Source organism: Empidonax traillii, unplaced genomic scaffold, assembly GCF_003031625.1.
Source record: "Empidonax traillii isolate 1590-97213 ecotype Southwest subspecies unplaced genomic scaffold, ASM303162v1 scaffold167:size2001844, whole genome shotgun sequence".
In the NCBI taxonomy this organism is placed as follows: domain Eukaryota; kingdom Metazoa; phylum Chordata; class Aves; order Passeriformes; family Tyrannidae; genus Empidonax; species Empidonax traillii.
In genome coordinates, this window is record NW_020955360.1 from 1,550,382 (window position 1) to 1,565,281 (window position 14,900).

Genomic DNA, 14,900 nt, shown 5'->3' on the forward strand with positions numbered 1-14,900 from the left:
ACATTTCATAAAATGTGCCCATGAAAACTTAAAATCTCCTACTTTCCCTAAACCAATGAGTGAATCAGGTCCACTTGGATTATCAAACCAAATTCTGCTTATGGATATTCCAGCACATTGTGATATTGTGTGAAATTGTTTGGTTTAAATCCATATAAAGCTGAATTAACATGAGTAGACATAGCTTGTCTGTACACAGATTTCCTATTTGTGAGCTACATTTTGTGCAGTTAATGTAATTTACAAGTTCTTTATCAGGGACTAGATCTGAACCTGTGTCTCCCTGCCCTGCCTTATTATTCCCACTCCCCAGCTCTGCACATGATGTTGTGTTTTAGCTTTACAGTCTGATTTTGATGCGTTCAGCAGTTTGCTATAGTTTGTTTAAAAATACCACATAACGTTCCATAACATAACTAATTGCCTTTGTACTCCTGTTTACATACTATTAATAAACGCAACAAAAGAAGTTGTCCTTGGAGACTAAGCATCTGGAATCCTTGAAGATCTGTAGTTTGCAAATCCTTGAAGATCTGAAAACTCCAAAAAGGGAGTAAAATCTCTGAAACAGTCCATTACCATTAAAAAGTAGCTCATTGAGTTTTCACTGCAGAATAAATTTATTCCTAAATCAGCTACTCTGACAAAACAAACAAACAAACAAAAAACCCCCAACCAAGCAAACAACAGCAACAACAACAACAATAAAAACAGATAAAGAAAACCAAAACCAAAGGAAAAAAATCCCCCCAAGCCCTCAAAAACTATGAGGACAGCCTGTCTTACAGGTAGAATACCGAACTTTTAGGATTTTCAGAGGGGTTTGCTACATAGAAGTTATCTGTACAGAGACTCCCTGATGTCTGTCCTGGACAGTGTTTCAAGGACATGCCATTCAATATACTATTTTGAAAAATTCATAGATCCCAGTGCTAAACACGACAGGAAGAATATGTGAACTTCTTTTCCCCTAATATGCGTTTGCAATCAAGCACATAGCAGCAGACTGGATGAACAACACAGGTAAAGATACACAGGGCAAGAATGAAGGCTTATTTTCTATGTCAGAAAACTTATGCTTTCAAATAAGTTTCACTGCGGGTAGGGAGGCACATGCAGTTTTGAACAGTTGAAGCCACAGCACAAAGAGTACTGTGTTTGTGCTCAGTTTGTGGATCAGAAGGGTACACAATCAAAACAATCTGAAAGCCCAAAGGCATATCTGAGAGAATCTTGTTTTCCCCAGTTTGTAGCAGAACTACACTCCAGCAAAAATTGTCCCCTTTTTTTGTACTTATCCAACATACTACGATATAAATGAAAACATGACCTTTGTCTGAACATACTTTCTAAAAAGAGCCTATCCCCAAATCCCCATGTAGATCATGGGGAATCGCAGCCTGCAAAACTTTAGGAGAGAGTTGAGTTTGGAGAAAATTTAACTTCACTTATAAAAAGTTTATAAAATTATGTAATACAACAACAGTTGCAGGTCTGTTCAGCATAATATATTCATCAGAGCAAAAGTCAAATAAATGCTTACTGAAGGTGAATTAACACATAATACCTAACTGAAAGGAAGTGACTCACACTTCTGCAAAGCCAGGTGCTAAGAGTTCCCTGAACGTTAGTAGAGAAACCTAAATTTAAAAGGGATGTTTAGCTCCATAACAAGTGTCTGTGTGTTTCTCAGGATCTGGTAAAATGGTATATCACCTTCTAGCATAACATATGTACTTATTTGAGAATTTGTGCTGCATTGTATGCAGTGACAGAGTGCAGAGCTCTCTGTTTGCTATAGTTATGCACCAATGATAAATTACAAGGGAATTTATTTTTGTACAAGTGAACAATCCTAAATGTAAATGTTTATTAGAACTTTTGTTACTGCCTCAATCAAAGGCATTAGTTAACTTGCTATTATTGCTGTGCAGTAAATGACAGTTGGTCTCTATTTTACTTTTTATAGACTTGTTCTAAACATATGTATTTATGCTAACCAAACTTTTTATTTTAGTATTTTATCCCAGAATTTCTGCTGGTCTGGCTACCAGAAGTATTTGAATTTGTGAACAGATGGAGCAGGAGCTCTGCAAAGACTTTTCAATGTAGGCAAAGCTTAGAAGAGTCTACATTTCTGTGCTTCTTGAGGCAGTGAAAACATCAAGTGCAAGAGGGAACAGACAGTACATCAGGAGTTTCTAGGTCATCCAAGCCTTTCTGCATGTGCTGATGGCTGAAGCATTATGAAGAAAGACTGTTCAAAAGATGGAAAAAGGTAAAAGAAAGGAACATGCTCCTTACAGATATATGTGTCTAGGAATGGGTATAGAAGGGCATATCTGAGCTCTCAGGCTCAGAAAAGGGTCTGCTTGCTCCGAGTCCTCCCCCTGATCATAAGCATCTGAAACGACTTGCTCAATTTTGTCTTAGAATGACATTCTTCCTTCAGTAGGGTAATAGCTCTGCTTGCAGAACACAACAGTTTAACCTTTCAAGAGGACCAGGGTGACTGGGTTCAGACATCATAAATTAAGCCACGTAATTCAGCCATCTTTTTCTCTGGCTGCACCCTCTATGAGATTTAGGAAATGTTCCAAGCAATACCACTTCAGAAAAACTTACCTTCCTAAATGAAATAGCTCCTCTAATTTATTTTCTCATGAAAAAACTCAGCTTATTGCAATCATCAGCTGTTAATAGTGGGGTTTTAAATGTGAAACTTGTAGGATTGTTTGCCACTCAAATGGCATTTTGAGACAACCTGCATTATAAGTCCTCTTTCTCTTAGCGTCAAACACATTCTGCTGTACCATCCAAGTGATGAATAGTATAATATTTCTTTATTTCACTTCCAAGCTTTAATCATGAGAGAGTTTAAAAAAATATAACCTTTGTACTCACCCCAGCCTTTGGTATAGCTCCAGAGCTGGCTGCTGAAGAGGGAGATGCTAGGTCAGGAGCATGAATGTTAGAAGATAAGTTTGTTTGTGACTGATTTACTGAAGCAACATCCACTCCACTTTCAGAACCAGATTCAACATCCTGTAAAAAAATATTGCAAGTCTCCTTAGTAAATGCGAACATGAAATAAAAACCTATTTCTGTTAAATAATGGAAACACTTAGGCAAGCTCACTTAAATACATATGCTTAATTCTCTGTGTAAGAGTTATTCCCCTTACTCATTTCCATTACCTACACATTCATTTGCTGTCCTTTTCAATGTGGTGATTTGCATTAGCTGCTATTCTGAAATTATAAATCACTGCTAACTTCAAAGCTTTAATTCCCATAAATGTTAGAATTCAAGGTAAGAAAAATCCGTTTGGGGCTGCAGAAGTTTGACATTTTCCTCTGATGTTCAGTATTTCCTGTGTTCTCCCACCTTCTGTCTCCGCAGCACTGCAAGCTAGTGAACATCTGTGAGCCATTACACGGCTGAAATGACATCACCATGCAGCAGTTTATACAGTTCAGAGGTACAGCTCCCTAGTTTTTTGGAATCAGCAGACACTTATTAGCCAAATGCTATTTTTGGTTAAAATGCCCTTACTTTTAATGACACTGATTGCATTCCTCTCTTTGGGAATAAAAAGAAGATATATGGTATGTTTTATTGTTGAGGAAGTAAAAATATAGCGCATGCTTGATTTACTGCATAGAGTGAGGGCAAGGGATTATACTGCTTGCAGATAAATTGCGATACATGTTTGGTGAAGACCTGGCTGTGTGTAAAACCAGCCATATACTGTCAGGATTGTTAGCTGAGGTGCAGCCTGCTCGAATACAACTACAGGGTACACAAAAAACCCCATAACTATTAACTCCAGGCAACTCTGTGCAGACAAAGGCCCAGTTTCCTAATGCCAGTTTCCTAGAACAGGTGAAATATGAGGCAGAGACATCTCAGGAGTTCTGCTCCTGAACTGAAAAGATACAGCACCCTTTGGTTCATTAATTCCAGTTAAGTCTATGGTCTGCCAAACTAAAGCTGCCAATTAGACAGGTGTCTCTACACCGTGTACATGGGTGTGTGGTTTTCTGAAAAGGGTTAGAAATTAGAGACAGTGCTGCATTCTAGGTAGGAACATGTATTTGAGTCAGGTATTTCCTGCCAGTTAGTCCTCTGCAATGGAAAGCATTGGGAAATGCAGAAGCATGATGGAAAGGCCTCTGTAGCAGTCAGTTTGGCTACAGCTGCTATTAGAATTTTCTGCTTAGCAGAATTATGCTGTCACAGTACAGAATCATGCTCCCTGCCCTGTCACCTGCGCTTTTACATCACATTCAAATGCTTTGTTATGGTAAAATCAATGTGAGCCTGAACTCAATACATAAATGCCCTGAAAACCAGATCTTTTGATCCTCTGATACATAATAATCAAAAGCTCAACAACCCCCTAGAAAATTAGTATTTATAGATACATATATACCATGTTTGATGCAAGCTGTCTTTCTGCATGGCTGCTTTGCTCTCATTATCATGCAGGCTTATTTATACAAATTGCCTCAACTCACTTTATTGCTGTAAGAAATTAGCCAAAATGCTGGCACAGACTGGTGAGATATAGAGAACAGATGTTAAAAGAGTATTTCAGCTTTCCTGTGTCATCAGTGCTCAAGGAGATACTGTGAGAACATTGATGTCCATGAGGAACGTGTAACCATTAAAAGCGAAATTATGTGATGTCCTTTAAAATTGCTATATTATAAAATCTTTACCTGATCAAACCCACTGAAAAATAAAACCAGTTTTTTCACCTATAGACCACTCACTTAGCAATAACAAAGTCTGTCTTTAATAGGAAAAACTCCTCCTTATTTTAAAGAAAATATCACTAACAAAAACAAATGACCTGAACCTTAGAGATCTTGGGATAGTATTTCTCAGGTTTCTGGAACTGAAAAGCAGCTGCAGCACATGTGGGTGAAATTACCAGGAAGCCTGCAGGAGAACACCTTGGGTCAGCCATTTCATGTTCTTCATAGTTACATGTGTAAACATTTTACAGAAAAAAAGAGAACGCATCAGTCATGCTTGTGAGCTGTCCCATCTCCTTTCAGACTATTCTCAGCAAAGAGTTGTCCATTTAAGTAAATAAATAAAAAAAAAAGAGATATTTAAATAATTAAAGTGCAAGTTTCTGCCCAGAATCTTACTTTGAGTGACAGAGCATTTTCTAAGCGTGTCTCCCACTAGCAGAAAAACAGGACCTGGAGCTCAGACTTACTTTCAGTTCTATTTAATGTCAAATGACACACACTCATATGTTCTGAGACTGGTGTGATCCTGACTCTGTGCTGACTCTGCACTTGCAATAAGTGATAATGAAAGAGTCAGACATTTTCTGAATCTTGTTGATCTCCCTTTGTTACATCTGGGACTTCTGAAGCTCTCATTTATGAAATGATGCCAAAAAAACAATGGATGACAATGCAAACAAAAATACAAGTCAAATTTTTTACAAAAGGAGCTTGGGTTCTGAAACCAAGGAGCTGATAAACATGAGGACTGAAAGAAAAAAAGTGAAGCAAAAAAGGATTCTACTCAGAATAATAAGGAAAATTGAGCAAACTGGCTTACAGGTATATGCCTTCGTTTGTATGTTGGGGTGCTGGATGGGGAAGAGCCAGCACTGAGAGCATTTTCAATATCCTGGTCAAGCTGGTCCAGTTTCATAATTAACAGTACCATTGAATCCAGTCGTGAACGATCTCGATCTTCTGCTATTTCCTATGGAATGGAATTGAAGCGTACAATTAGTAAATCTGTTTCCCATGGAACATACTATTAATAAATCTGAAATGGCAATACTTGAAAAGAATAAGCCTAAATTATAAAATCTCTATTTCTTAATTTGGCATGAAAGCTCACTGAATAATAAGCAGTTTTTTTGTTTGTTTGTTTGTTTGTTTTTGTTTGTTTTTTTGTTTTCAAAATAGTGTTTTGTGTAACCAGTTTACTGATTATTGACTTACAGATAGGAAAACATTTTATATTAATGTTTCATATTCATCCATTATGGCAAGTAAATTTAAAAAAAAGCACACTTTTTTTAGCACAAACACATTACCATCTCTTGATACACATATGCGAATGCATGTGTAAAAAACATAAACAGCATCTTAGATCCTCTGAACGGAAAGAGAGAAGGATGAGGGGTATTCACATCACAGCCTCAAACACCTAGCTTATTGCAGCTGATTTCTTTATACTCTGTAGAAAACGGAGACTGAGATCTTCAAAAGAACAACTCAAAGCAAGATTTTAAGTTAGATAGACTAAATAATGCTCTTAAGGAGCTCCTCTCTCTATTTCCTTTTCATAGACAGTTAACACAAAAGTTAGCCAACTAGCCTGCCTCAAAGCCCTACTGGTTCGTGTACAGATTTTCACAACAGTAAGTTAGAAAATAGGAAGATCCATTAACTCACTTGAAATAATAATTTTTATAAATCCTTCTCAAGAAATGGAAGCAAATACATTATAATTACATCACAGTGCCCAAGAAGTAGGCAATATGTTTCCAAATCAGCCTTTTTTTTATAGTCTCTGAATTGTTTTTCAGGTTGTGCAGTGACTTTTCTAGTTCGGATTCTATTAGCAGGGTTATTATAGACTGCTTCAAAGATATTGCAAAACATGAATCAAATGATTCCTGCTAGAATTAAAGCTTATTTAAAAATAAGATAGTCATAGAAACCATGGCATACACAGTCTTTATGTGAAGATGTAGGTGAAAAGTTAGCTAACTAAATCTTAGAAAAGCAGAAATACAAATCTGTCAGTCCATAGCAGAATAATGAACAACTTACAACACAAAGGTCAAACCCAGAAAAACTGTGCATTTAATTTTTTATTACAACTTGATATTTTGCATTGGGTTGCTGAAAAAGCTAATGCATTTTCAAGACCTCCTGATGAACTTGAACTCAGTTTAGAATGATCCTGAAAGAATATTACCTCAAAATAACTTGGAAATCAATGAAATGGATTAAGTTTCACTTTCTTTCAAACTGAAAACACAGTGTCCCAAATGATTCACTGCAACTCCACGGATCTTCATTTTAATTGATGTTAAATTGATATCTGAAGTTTGCAAATGTCCAAACATTTATTTAATCTAATTTGTATGGGTACAGAAAGCCCAGTGAAGCAACTAAGTGTCTACGAACAAAGTAGATGTGACCTCCTCTGAGGCATGGGGCCATGTTGCCATGGTGAGCAAGACCTCAGCGGGCTTACACATCCAGAGTGTGCCAGTGCTGCTACCAAAACTAGACTCCTCGTCCCCTATCTCTGTTTTTATTTCTGTTGGTTTTGCTTGTAAATACAGCACTGTAAAGGCTAATCAAACTAAAATTTACACTTGATTTAAAAACCACTGCCACACCACAGCAAAAGAAGAGGTGGTGTCTGGGTGGTGTTTTTTTAGTTTGCTTATTTTGTGGTTGGTTTTTGTTTTTCTTCTTATCAGACTAGAAAGATAAGAGGCATTTTACTGAAGAAAAAAAAATAAATCAGGAATTTTCCCCAAGCAGATTGTTTGATTCATCCTGGCAATATAGTATAAACTTACTCTGCATGTAGCAGATTGAGAATGCTGGAAAAGAATCTGCTGAAATGAAGACATGGCAAAATATTGCTCAAAATGATAATCAGGCTCCATACAATGTGCTGCCTTTGTAGGTAAACACTGTTTTCAGTAAAACAATAATATTATCAGTATGGAATTTAGTTATTCTGTTTAGAAGTCTTAACTTTGTGGTTCTAATTGCTGTTCACATTAACATGAAAAATTTAACATTTTAAGTATGGTTTCTATTTTTAAAATGTACTTAACAAGACAATAATCACCTTCTGTTTTGCCAGTGTGTATACAGGAAAGCCTAAGCAATATATCAAAAATTTAACAAATACAAATAAAAAAAGGTTAATCTTTAGTTAGAAATTCATCACAACACACAGAACCAATATTATTGTAAGATTAATTTATGTTTATACAGTTTTAGCCTTGACATTATCTAATAAATTTCCTAGAGCTTTATAACGTATTTATCTTTTTTGTATCTCTCTTTTGTGTGTACTCTGAGATTTTATTACTGAAGTGTGATATGATCTAAAGTCAGCAAGGTAGCAGCAATTCATTTGGGTTTTCTAGAAAACACAGTGTTTTCTTTGCTTGCAGTTTTTTGCATTATTCCCCACTGATGGCTTCTCACCTTCCAAATTAGGACCCAAAAATATAAATTACATTTATAGGATTATACAGAAATCCTAGCTTTACCCTTTTGAAGTCAAAACTTGGGTATTAGAAGATGCCTGGTCAAAGACTGCCCTTACAACCATAATTTCTGCCTTAAGGCATTGGACAATTCAGGAATGCGTCACAAACATAAACAAGTAGGTCAAACTGGAGATGTTATTTGTCTGGAGATTTTATTTTTAACATGTCTCCACAAAGAGGAAATACTTTAGGTCATGAACTGGAAAAAACAATATTTCTTTTAATTTGTATCCTCACTGGTGTGATAAAAAAGCTGGTTAAATTTGAATATATTCATATGTTTAGAACAGAAAGCATTATAACAGTTCCTAGAATGAAGGATGCTTGAATTACTCCTAAATTAAGTATTAAAACCCCAAATGTTTTTACAAGGAAAACAGTCTACAAGTCCTGTTGCTATCATCAGAAAACCATGCTAACAGAATGAAAGCATTTTTGAGAACATGCCTGCTACTTTTTTTAGGCCCTTTTGTAATTTTGGAGCTTATATCATTACTGACAAGAAAAACACAACGTTTTTGCCCTAGTTGCTCTCATGTCTTCAAGTGCTTCTGTGTCTTTTTGCTACCAACTTGCCTTGTGCAACATGTAGGAGAACACCTGGCAATTTCTGAATATAATGTCCAGTGCACATAATGTTATAATTTTTATTTTGAAAATTTGATGGATAAACAATGCTGTACAAAGGCAGCATTAATCAGACTATTTCTAGAAAGTAATTAACCCCCTCGTTTTTATTTGAGGTCACTAGAGTTTTATACCATGCTATCAGTACATCACAATGACTTTAGCCAACTCAAACTGAAGAAACAAGTTAAAGAGTAAAACATTACTTAAGTTTGGATTTAATACACCTGTCTTAGCAGGGCATGGGAAAATAATTGAAGTGGATGCATTTCACTTCCTTGCTCTCTTAAACCCTCTATTTCTCTAAGAATGTTTTTCTCTTTCACTTGTAGCCACAGTTTTACATCACACACACACTTCCTACTGCAGTCCCTTTTCCCATATACCTCTTTCAGCTGAGTAGAGCTGAAGAAAAGGGTACCTTATGAAAAGATGTAAAGACTGTTAAGCATAAAACCTATTTGAATTTTCACAGCTAAAATCTTGTACAGAGGCAGTACACAAAAATAACTGTGCTCTCTCTTAACATTCTCAGGGTGACAGAGTCACTCCCACCTTCCCTGTAAGTGCTCCCTTTCAAAGAATCTACTGATTTCTAGACCGAGCAGACCCCCATCAGTGCCAATGCTCTGTGGTTAAGGAGGGGAGAGAATGCCCCACTCCAAGAATCCCCCTGCTAGGGCCATCAGGGCACCATCAGCCTTGCTCCTCCCTGACACTTTTGTGTCAAGATGGTCATAATTTTTTTGAAAAGGAAAGCTTGGTTTTTAGAGTCAAGACATTTACACAATTGACAAGGTGAGCTAGAGTACTGACAAAAGAAAGGGGTCATTATGGAAAAAGCTGGCTGAGCTTCACTTGGTATTCTTGATCTTCAGCCAGCTGGACTGACTTAAAATCTTATATTAAATGCTATATATTTCGTACAACACTAAATTAATCATTCTTGTCATTTCTTGCTGAAGAATTCCTTTTTTGAAAAATAGAAAAGTATTATATATCACTGATTTTATGCTGTGAAGGTTTTCACCAGGAGAAACAAAGAATAATGAAAAATACACTGTTTTGGAATGAGCCTGATGATTCGTATTAGCAGATATGCAAATCAGGCGTAATTTTCATCCTTCTACATTGCACTGTACAGTTCACAAACCTTGAAAAACCTCTAAGAATTTTATCTTTCCCTAAATTTTACACTCTACAGCACAACATTACCATATACCATATCCCTGCCCATGGCAGGGAGTTTGGAACTAGAGGATCTTTAAGGCCCCTTCCAATCCAAGGCAGTCTATGATTCTATGATTAGAGTCTTATTCTTCATTTTATTGGAGGGATTGCAAGCAGAGAACATTAAAACACATTGACAAAGCTAAAGCACTCCATTCTTTTTGACATAAGACACAAGCCTAGATACCAGAAAAAAATCACAATAAGATTACTATTATAAATCATATTTTGAACTAATGTTTAGAACAGACTGAAAATTGAACAAATAATGTAAGCATACATATCACAGGTGAGGAGACATGCTCATATACATGCAGCTATTCACCCTACACATTCATGCATGCTTTTGAGAAAGAAGCTTTTCTTCTCATTTTCCTTATAAGAACTTTAGATCACCTACTCAGTTATTCCAGATAAAAAGTATTCAGTAGCACTGGTTTACACGTGTTTTTTAACTCCTGTTAAACATGCAAATAAGTTATGTTTGTAAAAGTGAAGTCTTCAGAGGCAAAGTTATAGGGATGGGAAGATTTCACAGCTAGGAGTCAGGTGCAGCTTCTCCATTTCCCTAACTTTACACAAGATCTTTCAAACATATGCTGTTCACAGATATGGTCTCCTGAACTTAAACCAAATTTGTACCATAGAAACTTGTCATCTTTCATGTTCAAAGCTACTTTAATCCAAACAAAAGCATTCTTTTGTAGTAACTTCCTTTCTACAGCTGTTTTTTGCCTAAACACATACTCAACCCCTAGACTATTCAGTATTTTAGTTCACACTGTTTTGATTCTAGTTTTCCATGTTTCATGTCAGCCAAGAAAACTGTGTAGTAGAGATATTGTTTTCATGAAATTTAGGAATTCACTATTGATGAAATGGAAAACCACTCAAAAATGTTGGGGCAAAACAATCTGAGGAATCGTTGTTACACGGCTGTGTTAACTCAGCAGGGATGGCAGCTAGTTTCTGAAGTGGTTGCTCTTGAAACAGAACAGCTCTGTATTAAACAGAGTCATTCAGGAACTTTCTAGCTAATGTCATATTAGCTAGAGGTGGGAGGAGGAGGAGGAAGGGAGTCCTCTGTTAGGGTCAGGGTTAGGTTTAGGGTTGGTAGTTATTAATAGAAAATATAAACTTCTCATATTGCCATTATTGCATTAGCATTATACCAATTCTTCTGCAATATTAATGCAAATAATTGGTGGCATTAGTTCAAAAGCAAACAGCAGCAAAACCAAACGTATGATTAAACAACCCAAAATGTTACATCTTGTCCAATACAGAAGATAATTATACTTACAGTACAATTTCATAAGGTATAGGATGACGTACGAAATCCAGCTCTCTGTGTTTGGCGTTACACTTGATTACCATAGCCAGTCTAACACTCAACTCCCAGTAATCATTCCTGACTTAACACCATGTCAGGATTATGAATATGAAAATTTGCCACAATCAAATTCCATAAAGACACAGAGCTCAATATAAATGTAATCTCTGTTCACTGGGTGGAAAAAAGTATAGTTAAACATAATTAATCACACTATTCCCAGCACAAACAATATTCAGTTACTTTCCAGCTTTGTTCTTTATATTTTGTAAAGTAGCATTGTAATTATTCTAAAATTCAACTTTTACGACTACACTTTCATGATTATGGCTTACGAAGTAAGCAAAAAAGCATCTTTTTACCGTTATTGGATCCCATTTCTGTTTGATATGAGGGGAAGGACTTCTGCTTTGTTAAGAATATTATGACAGTAATCTAAGCACTAGTTATCAGACTGGGAAAGTGCTGTAATTAAATAGAACTGTGATTAAAAAGAAAGTCAATGACAGATGACTGATGCTGCATTTTAATATTATTTCAAAACTACCTCAAATCTAATTATTTTGTGGAAAATAAACAAGAAAATACTTCAGCGAACTTCTTGTTACTTTTCTATTATACATAAATCAAAAAATACTATTTTAATAATCAGAAACTAAATCATCATCAGTGACATTGTGAAATTTAGCTCTGATTTGCCTGTTGGCATGTGTTTTACAGATACCCCAGAGGTGAATCTGTTTGTGTACCTATATGTCTACTTTATAGATTGCTGGAAAGGGAGATGTTTTGTTTTGGTTTAGTTTTGCAGCTAAATTAGGAGGAGGGTTTGCTCTTCAGCAGATACATTCTGGTCTTTGTGATTTACTTTAAGCTATTTTCAGCCTTTTTTATTTATTCAGAGTAAATCAAGAGAGAAGAATTGATGCCAGTGGTCACTTACAGTATCCTCAATATCTATTGAAATCAAACGAATTAAGAGTAACCTTACAGTAAAAAAAGTTCTAGAGTATCTTGGCTACACTCAGAAGAACATTGTCAGCAGGACAAGGGGGATCCTTCACCTCTCTTTAGTCCTGGTGAGACACATCTGGGTTCAGTGCTGGGTCCAATCTTGGACTCCTCAGTAGTCCGAGAGACTTGGACATACTGATGTTGACATACTGATGCAAGTCCAGTGAAGACGATTAAGAGTCTGGAGCATCTTTCATAAGAGGAGTGGCTGAGAAAGGTGGAACTGTTTAGCCTGCTGAAGAGAAGACCGGGAAGGGTGATGAGTTTGAAGATAGACCCAGACAGTTCTTAGTGTGAGGGTGACTGAGCAGTAGAATAGCTTGCCCATAGAGGTTATGGAGTCTCCATCATGCAGAATTGTTAAGAATCTGATGGGACACAGTCCTGGACAGTGCTCCAACTCTGCTTGGACTAGACAATTTCAAGAAGTGTCTTGCAGCCTCAGCCATTCTGTTATTCTGTGTCAGTTTTTAACAATTCTTGTAGCATGATTTTTAAAGAGGACACAAATGACTATAGTGAGAACCATCTAGGACACTGTGATTAAACCATTCTCTCCACCTGTGATGCCCTTGCCTCAATTTTTACACAATTTGCCAGTCTTAAGGTTTGAAAGAGACAAAGAGTAAGTAAATGGACAGAACTAGATAATGATTATCATAGGTTAATTGCTTGGATAGAACTTTGGAGGTCTCTAACCCAAACTTCTGTTGAAGGAGAGGCAGCTGTGAGATCAGACCAAGCCCTTTGGGGCTTGATTCTGTCATGTTATGGAAACATCCAAGAACAGAGAATGCAAATCTGTGGGCAACCTGCTCACATCCTTGACTGTCCTTATGAGAAAAGGACTTTTCTCTGAAGAGAACATTTAGTGTATTTCAAGCCTGGAAGCAAGGAATTGTGATCAAATGGAAAGCAAACTCTGTGTTTTACACTGCACTGAAGATGGTGCAAAGGGAATAGGGGAAGATGAATATATGTAAAACCTAGTTTTTCCTCCAATTTATCAATGAAAATAGGGAATCCAGGAAATGTCTAGAATCTATATGAAGTCTATTACTGACATTCTGTCCCACAATACTTGAAGATAGTGTAATAGTAGTACTGAGCAGCCTCCTGAAATTAATGGAACTCTCTCCAAGATTGCAATGAACTTTGAATCAGGCCTAAGATAGACATGAGAATTAAAACCACTGCACACTCAAATTCTAGGTGAGAAATAGAAATGCTTGTCCTAAATGGTGTTATGCTACCCTAGTAAATGAAGAGTTTTAAGAATACAGATTGCACTGTCAACTCAGTCTTTTTATAGAAGATATCCATTTATTAATATGATTGTGACCTCAATAAATGAAAAAACAGCCTATTAAAAAAATACAAAGCAATGCCCTTGTTAATCATATCTTAATCAGTCTGCAAATTATTCACGTGTAGGAGTGTGTGGGGGCGTGATGGTGGTGGAGATTCGTCACTGAGTGTTTCAAGTCCAGTTAACACATTACAGAAAATTTCCTAAATTAACTTTTCTTTTGTTTGCACAAAGCTAGGAGGCATTATGGAAGGAATGTGCTGTTCTACAAAAATCATTTAAAAATCCTCATATAAGAGGAGTAGGTTTAGCTGGTTACTTAACGTTATAATTCTTGACCTCAGATTTAGCTTGAAGACTTTCAAGTTATTATTTATCTGTGGGCCTTTTTTTGGTAAAAATATAAATATTTAGCTGCTTCTGCCTTTGACTGTAGTTTTATATTAATCTTTTGAGTTCTGTGGGTCTATTTCTATTTGAAAGCCCCAAACCTGAAAGATCTACTGCTTGCCACCCAGTTTTGCCCACCACACTACTGCAAGACTGGTGCTTGGCTGTAAAACCAAGTATTCTGCAGAACTTCTCTATATTCATTATCTGAAGACTGATCTTTAGCTATATATGTGTTCACTTATTTTTCCTTTTAGCAGTGAACCAAGCTTTTGTTGGCTACACCTCTTTATTTGTGTAGACTGTTCATTTAATTCTTGCAAAGATTCCATTCAATACCAAGACAAACTTTAGTGGATGTTTGTTACTGCATAATAAATCCACTACTAAACCTTACAGTAAACAATGACTAAAAATATACTTTCGTCTTAGATAATATTAATAACTGTTTAGTATTTCAAGATTCAAGGGTGATCAGAAAACAATTGTTTAGCAACTCCGTAATTTGTTCTGTTCACAGCTGTACTCCAAACTTAGTTTTAAAAAGTAGATACCTAAATCATAACCTGATACAGGTCATGGTTTCATGGTTACTTTAATTTTCCCAAAATTAACGGTTCTAAAAAGTTACTGTTCTCTCATTTACTTGCCCAGGTTGCCCCTCAGCTCTCCTTGAGTCAGCATTGCTTTCTAGTAGAAGGCCGCTG

General features: G+C 36.3%; 1 protein-coding gene across 3 annotated transcripts in view; it reads right to left on the reverse strand.

Moving 5' to 3' along the window:
* Positions 1-14,900, reverse strand: part of DLC1 (DLC1 Rho GTPase activating protein) — a 261,319-nt gene that overhangs the window by 166,556 nt on the left and 79,863 nt on the right. For all 3 annotated transcript variants that reach the window (XM_027885500.1, XM_027885499.1, XM_027885497.1), the window contains exons 3-4: positions 5,587-5,736; positions 2,905-3,045 (exon numbers count right to left, since the gene is read on the reverse strand). In XM_027885500.1, coding sequence (XP_027741301.1) covers positions 2,905-3,045; positions 5,587-5,736 — 291 coding nt within the window. The remainder of the gene's footprint in view (positions 1-2,904; positions 3,046-5,586; positions 5,737-14,900) is intronic.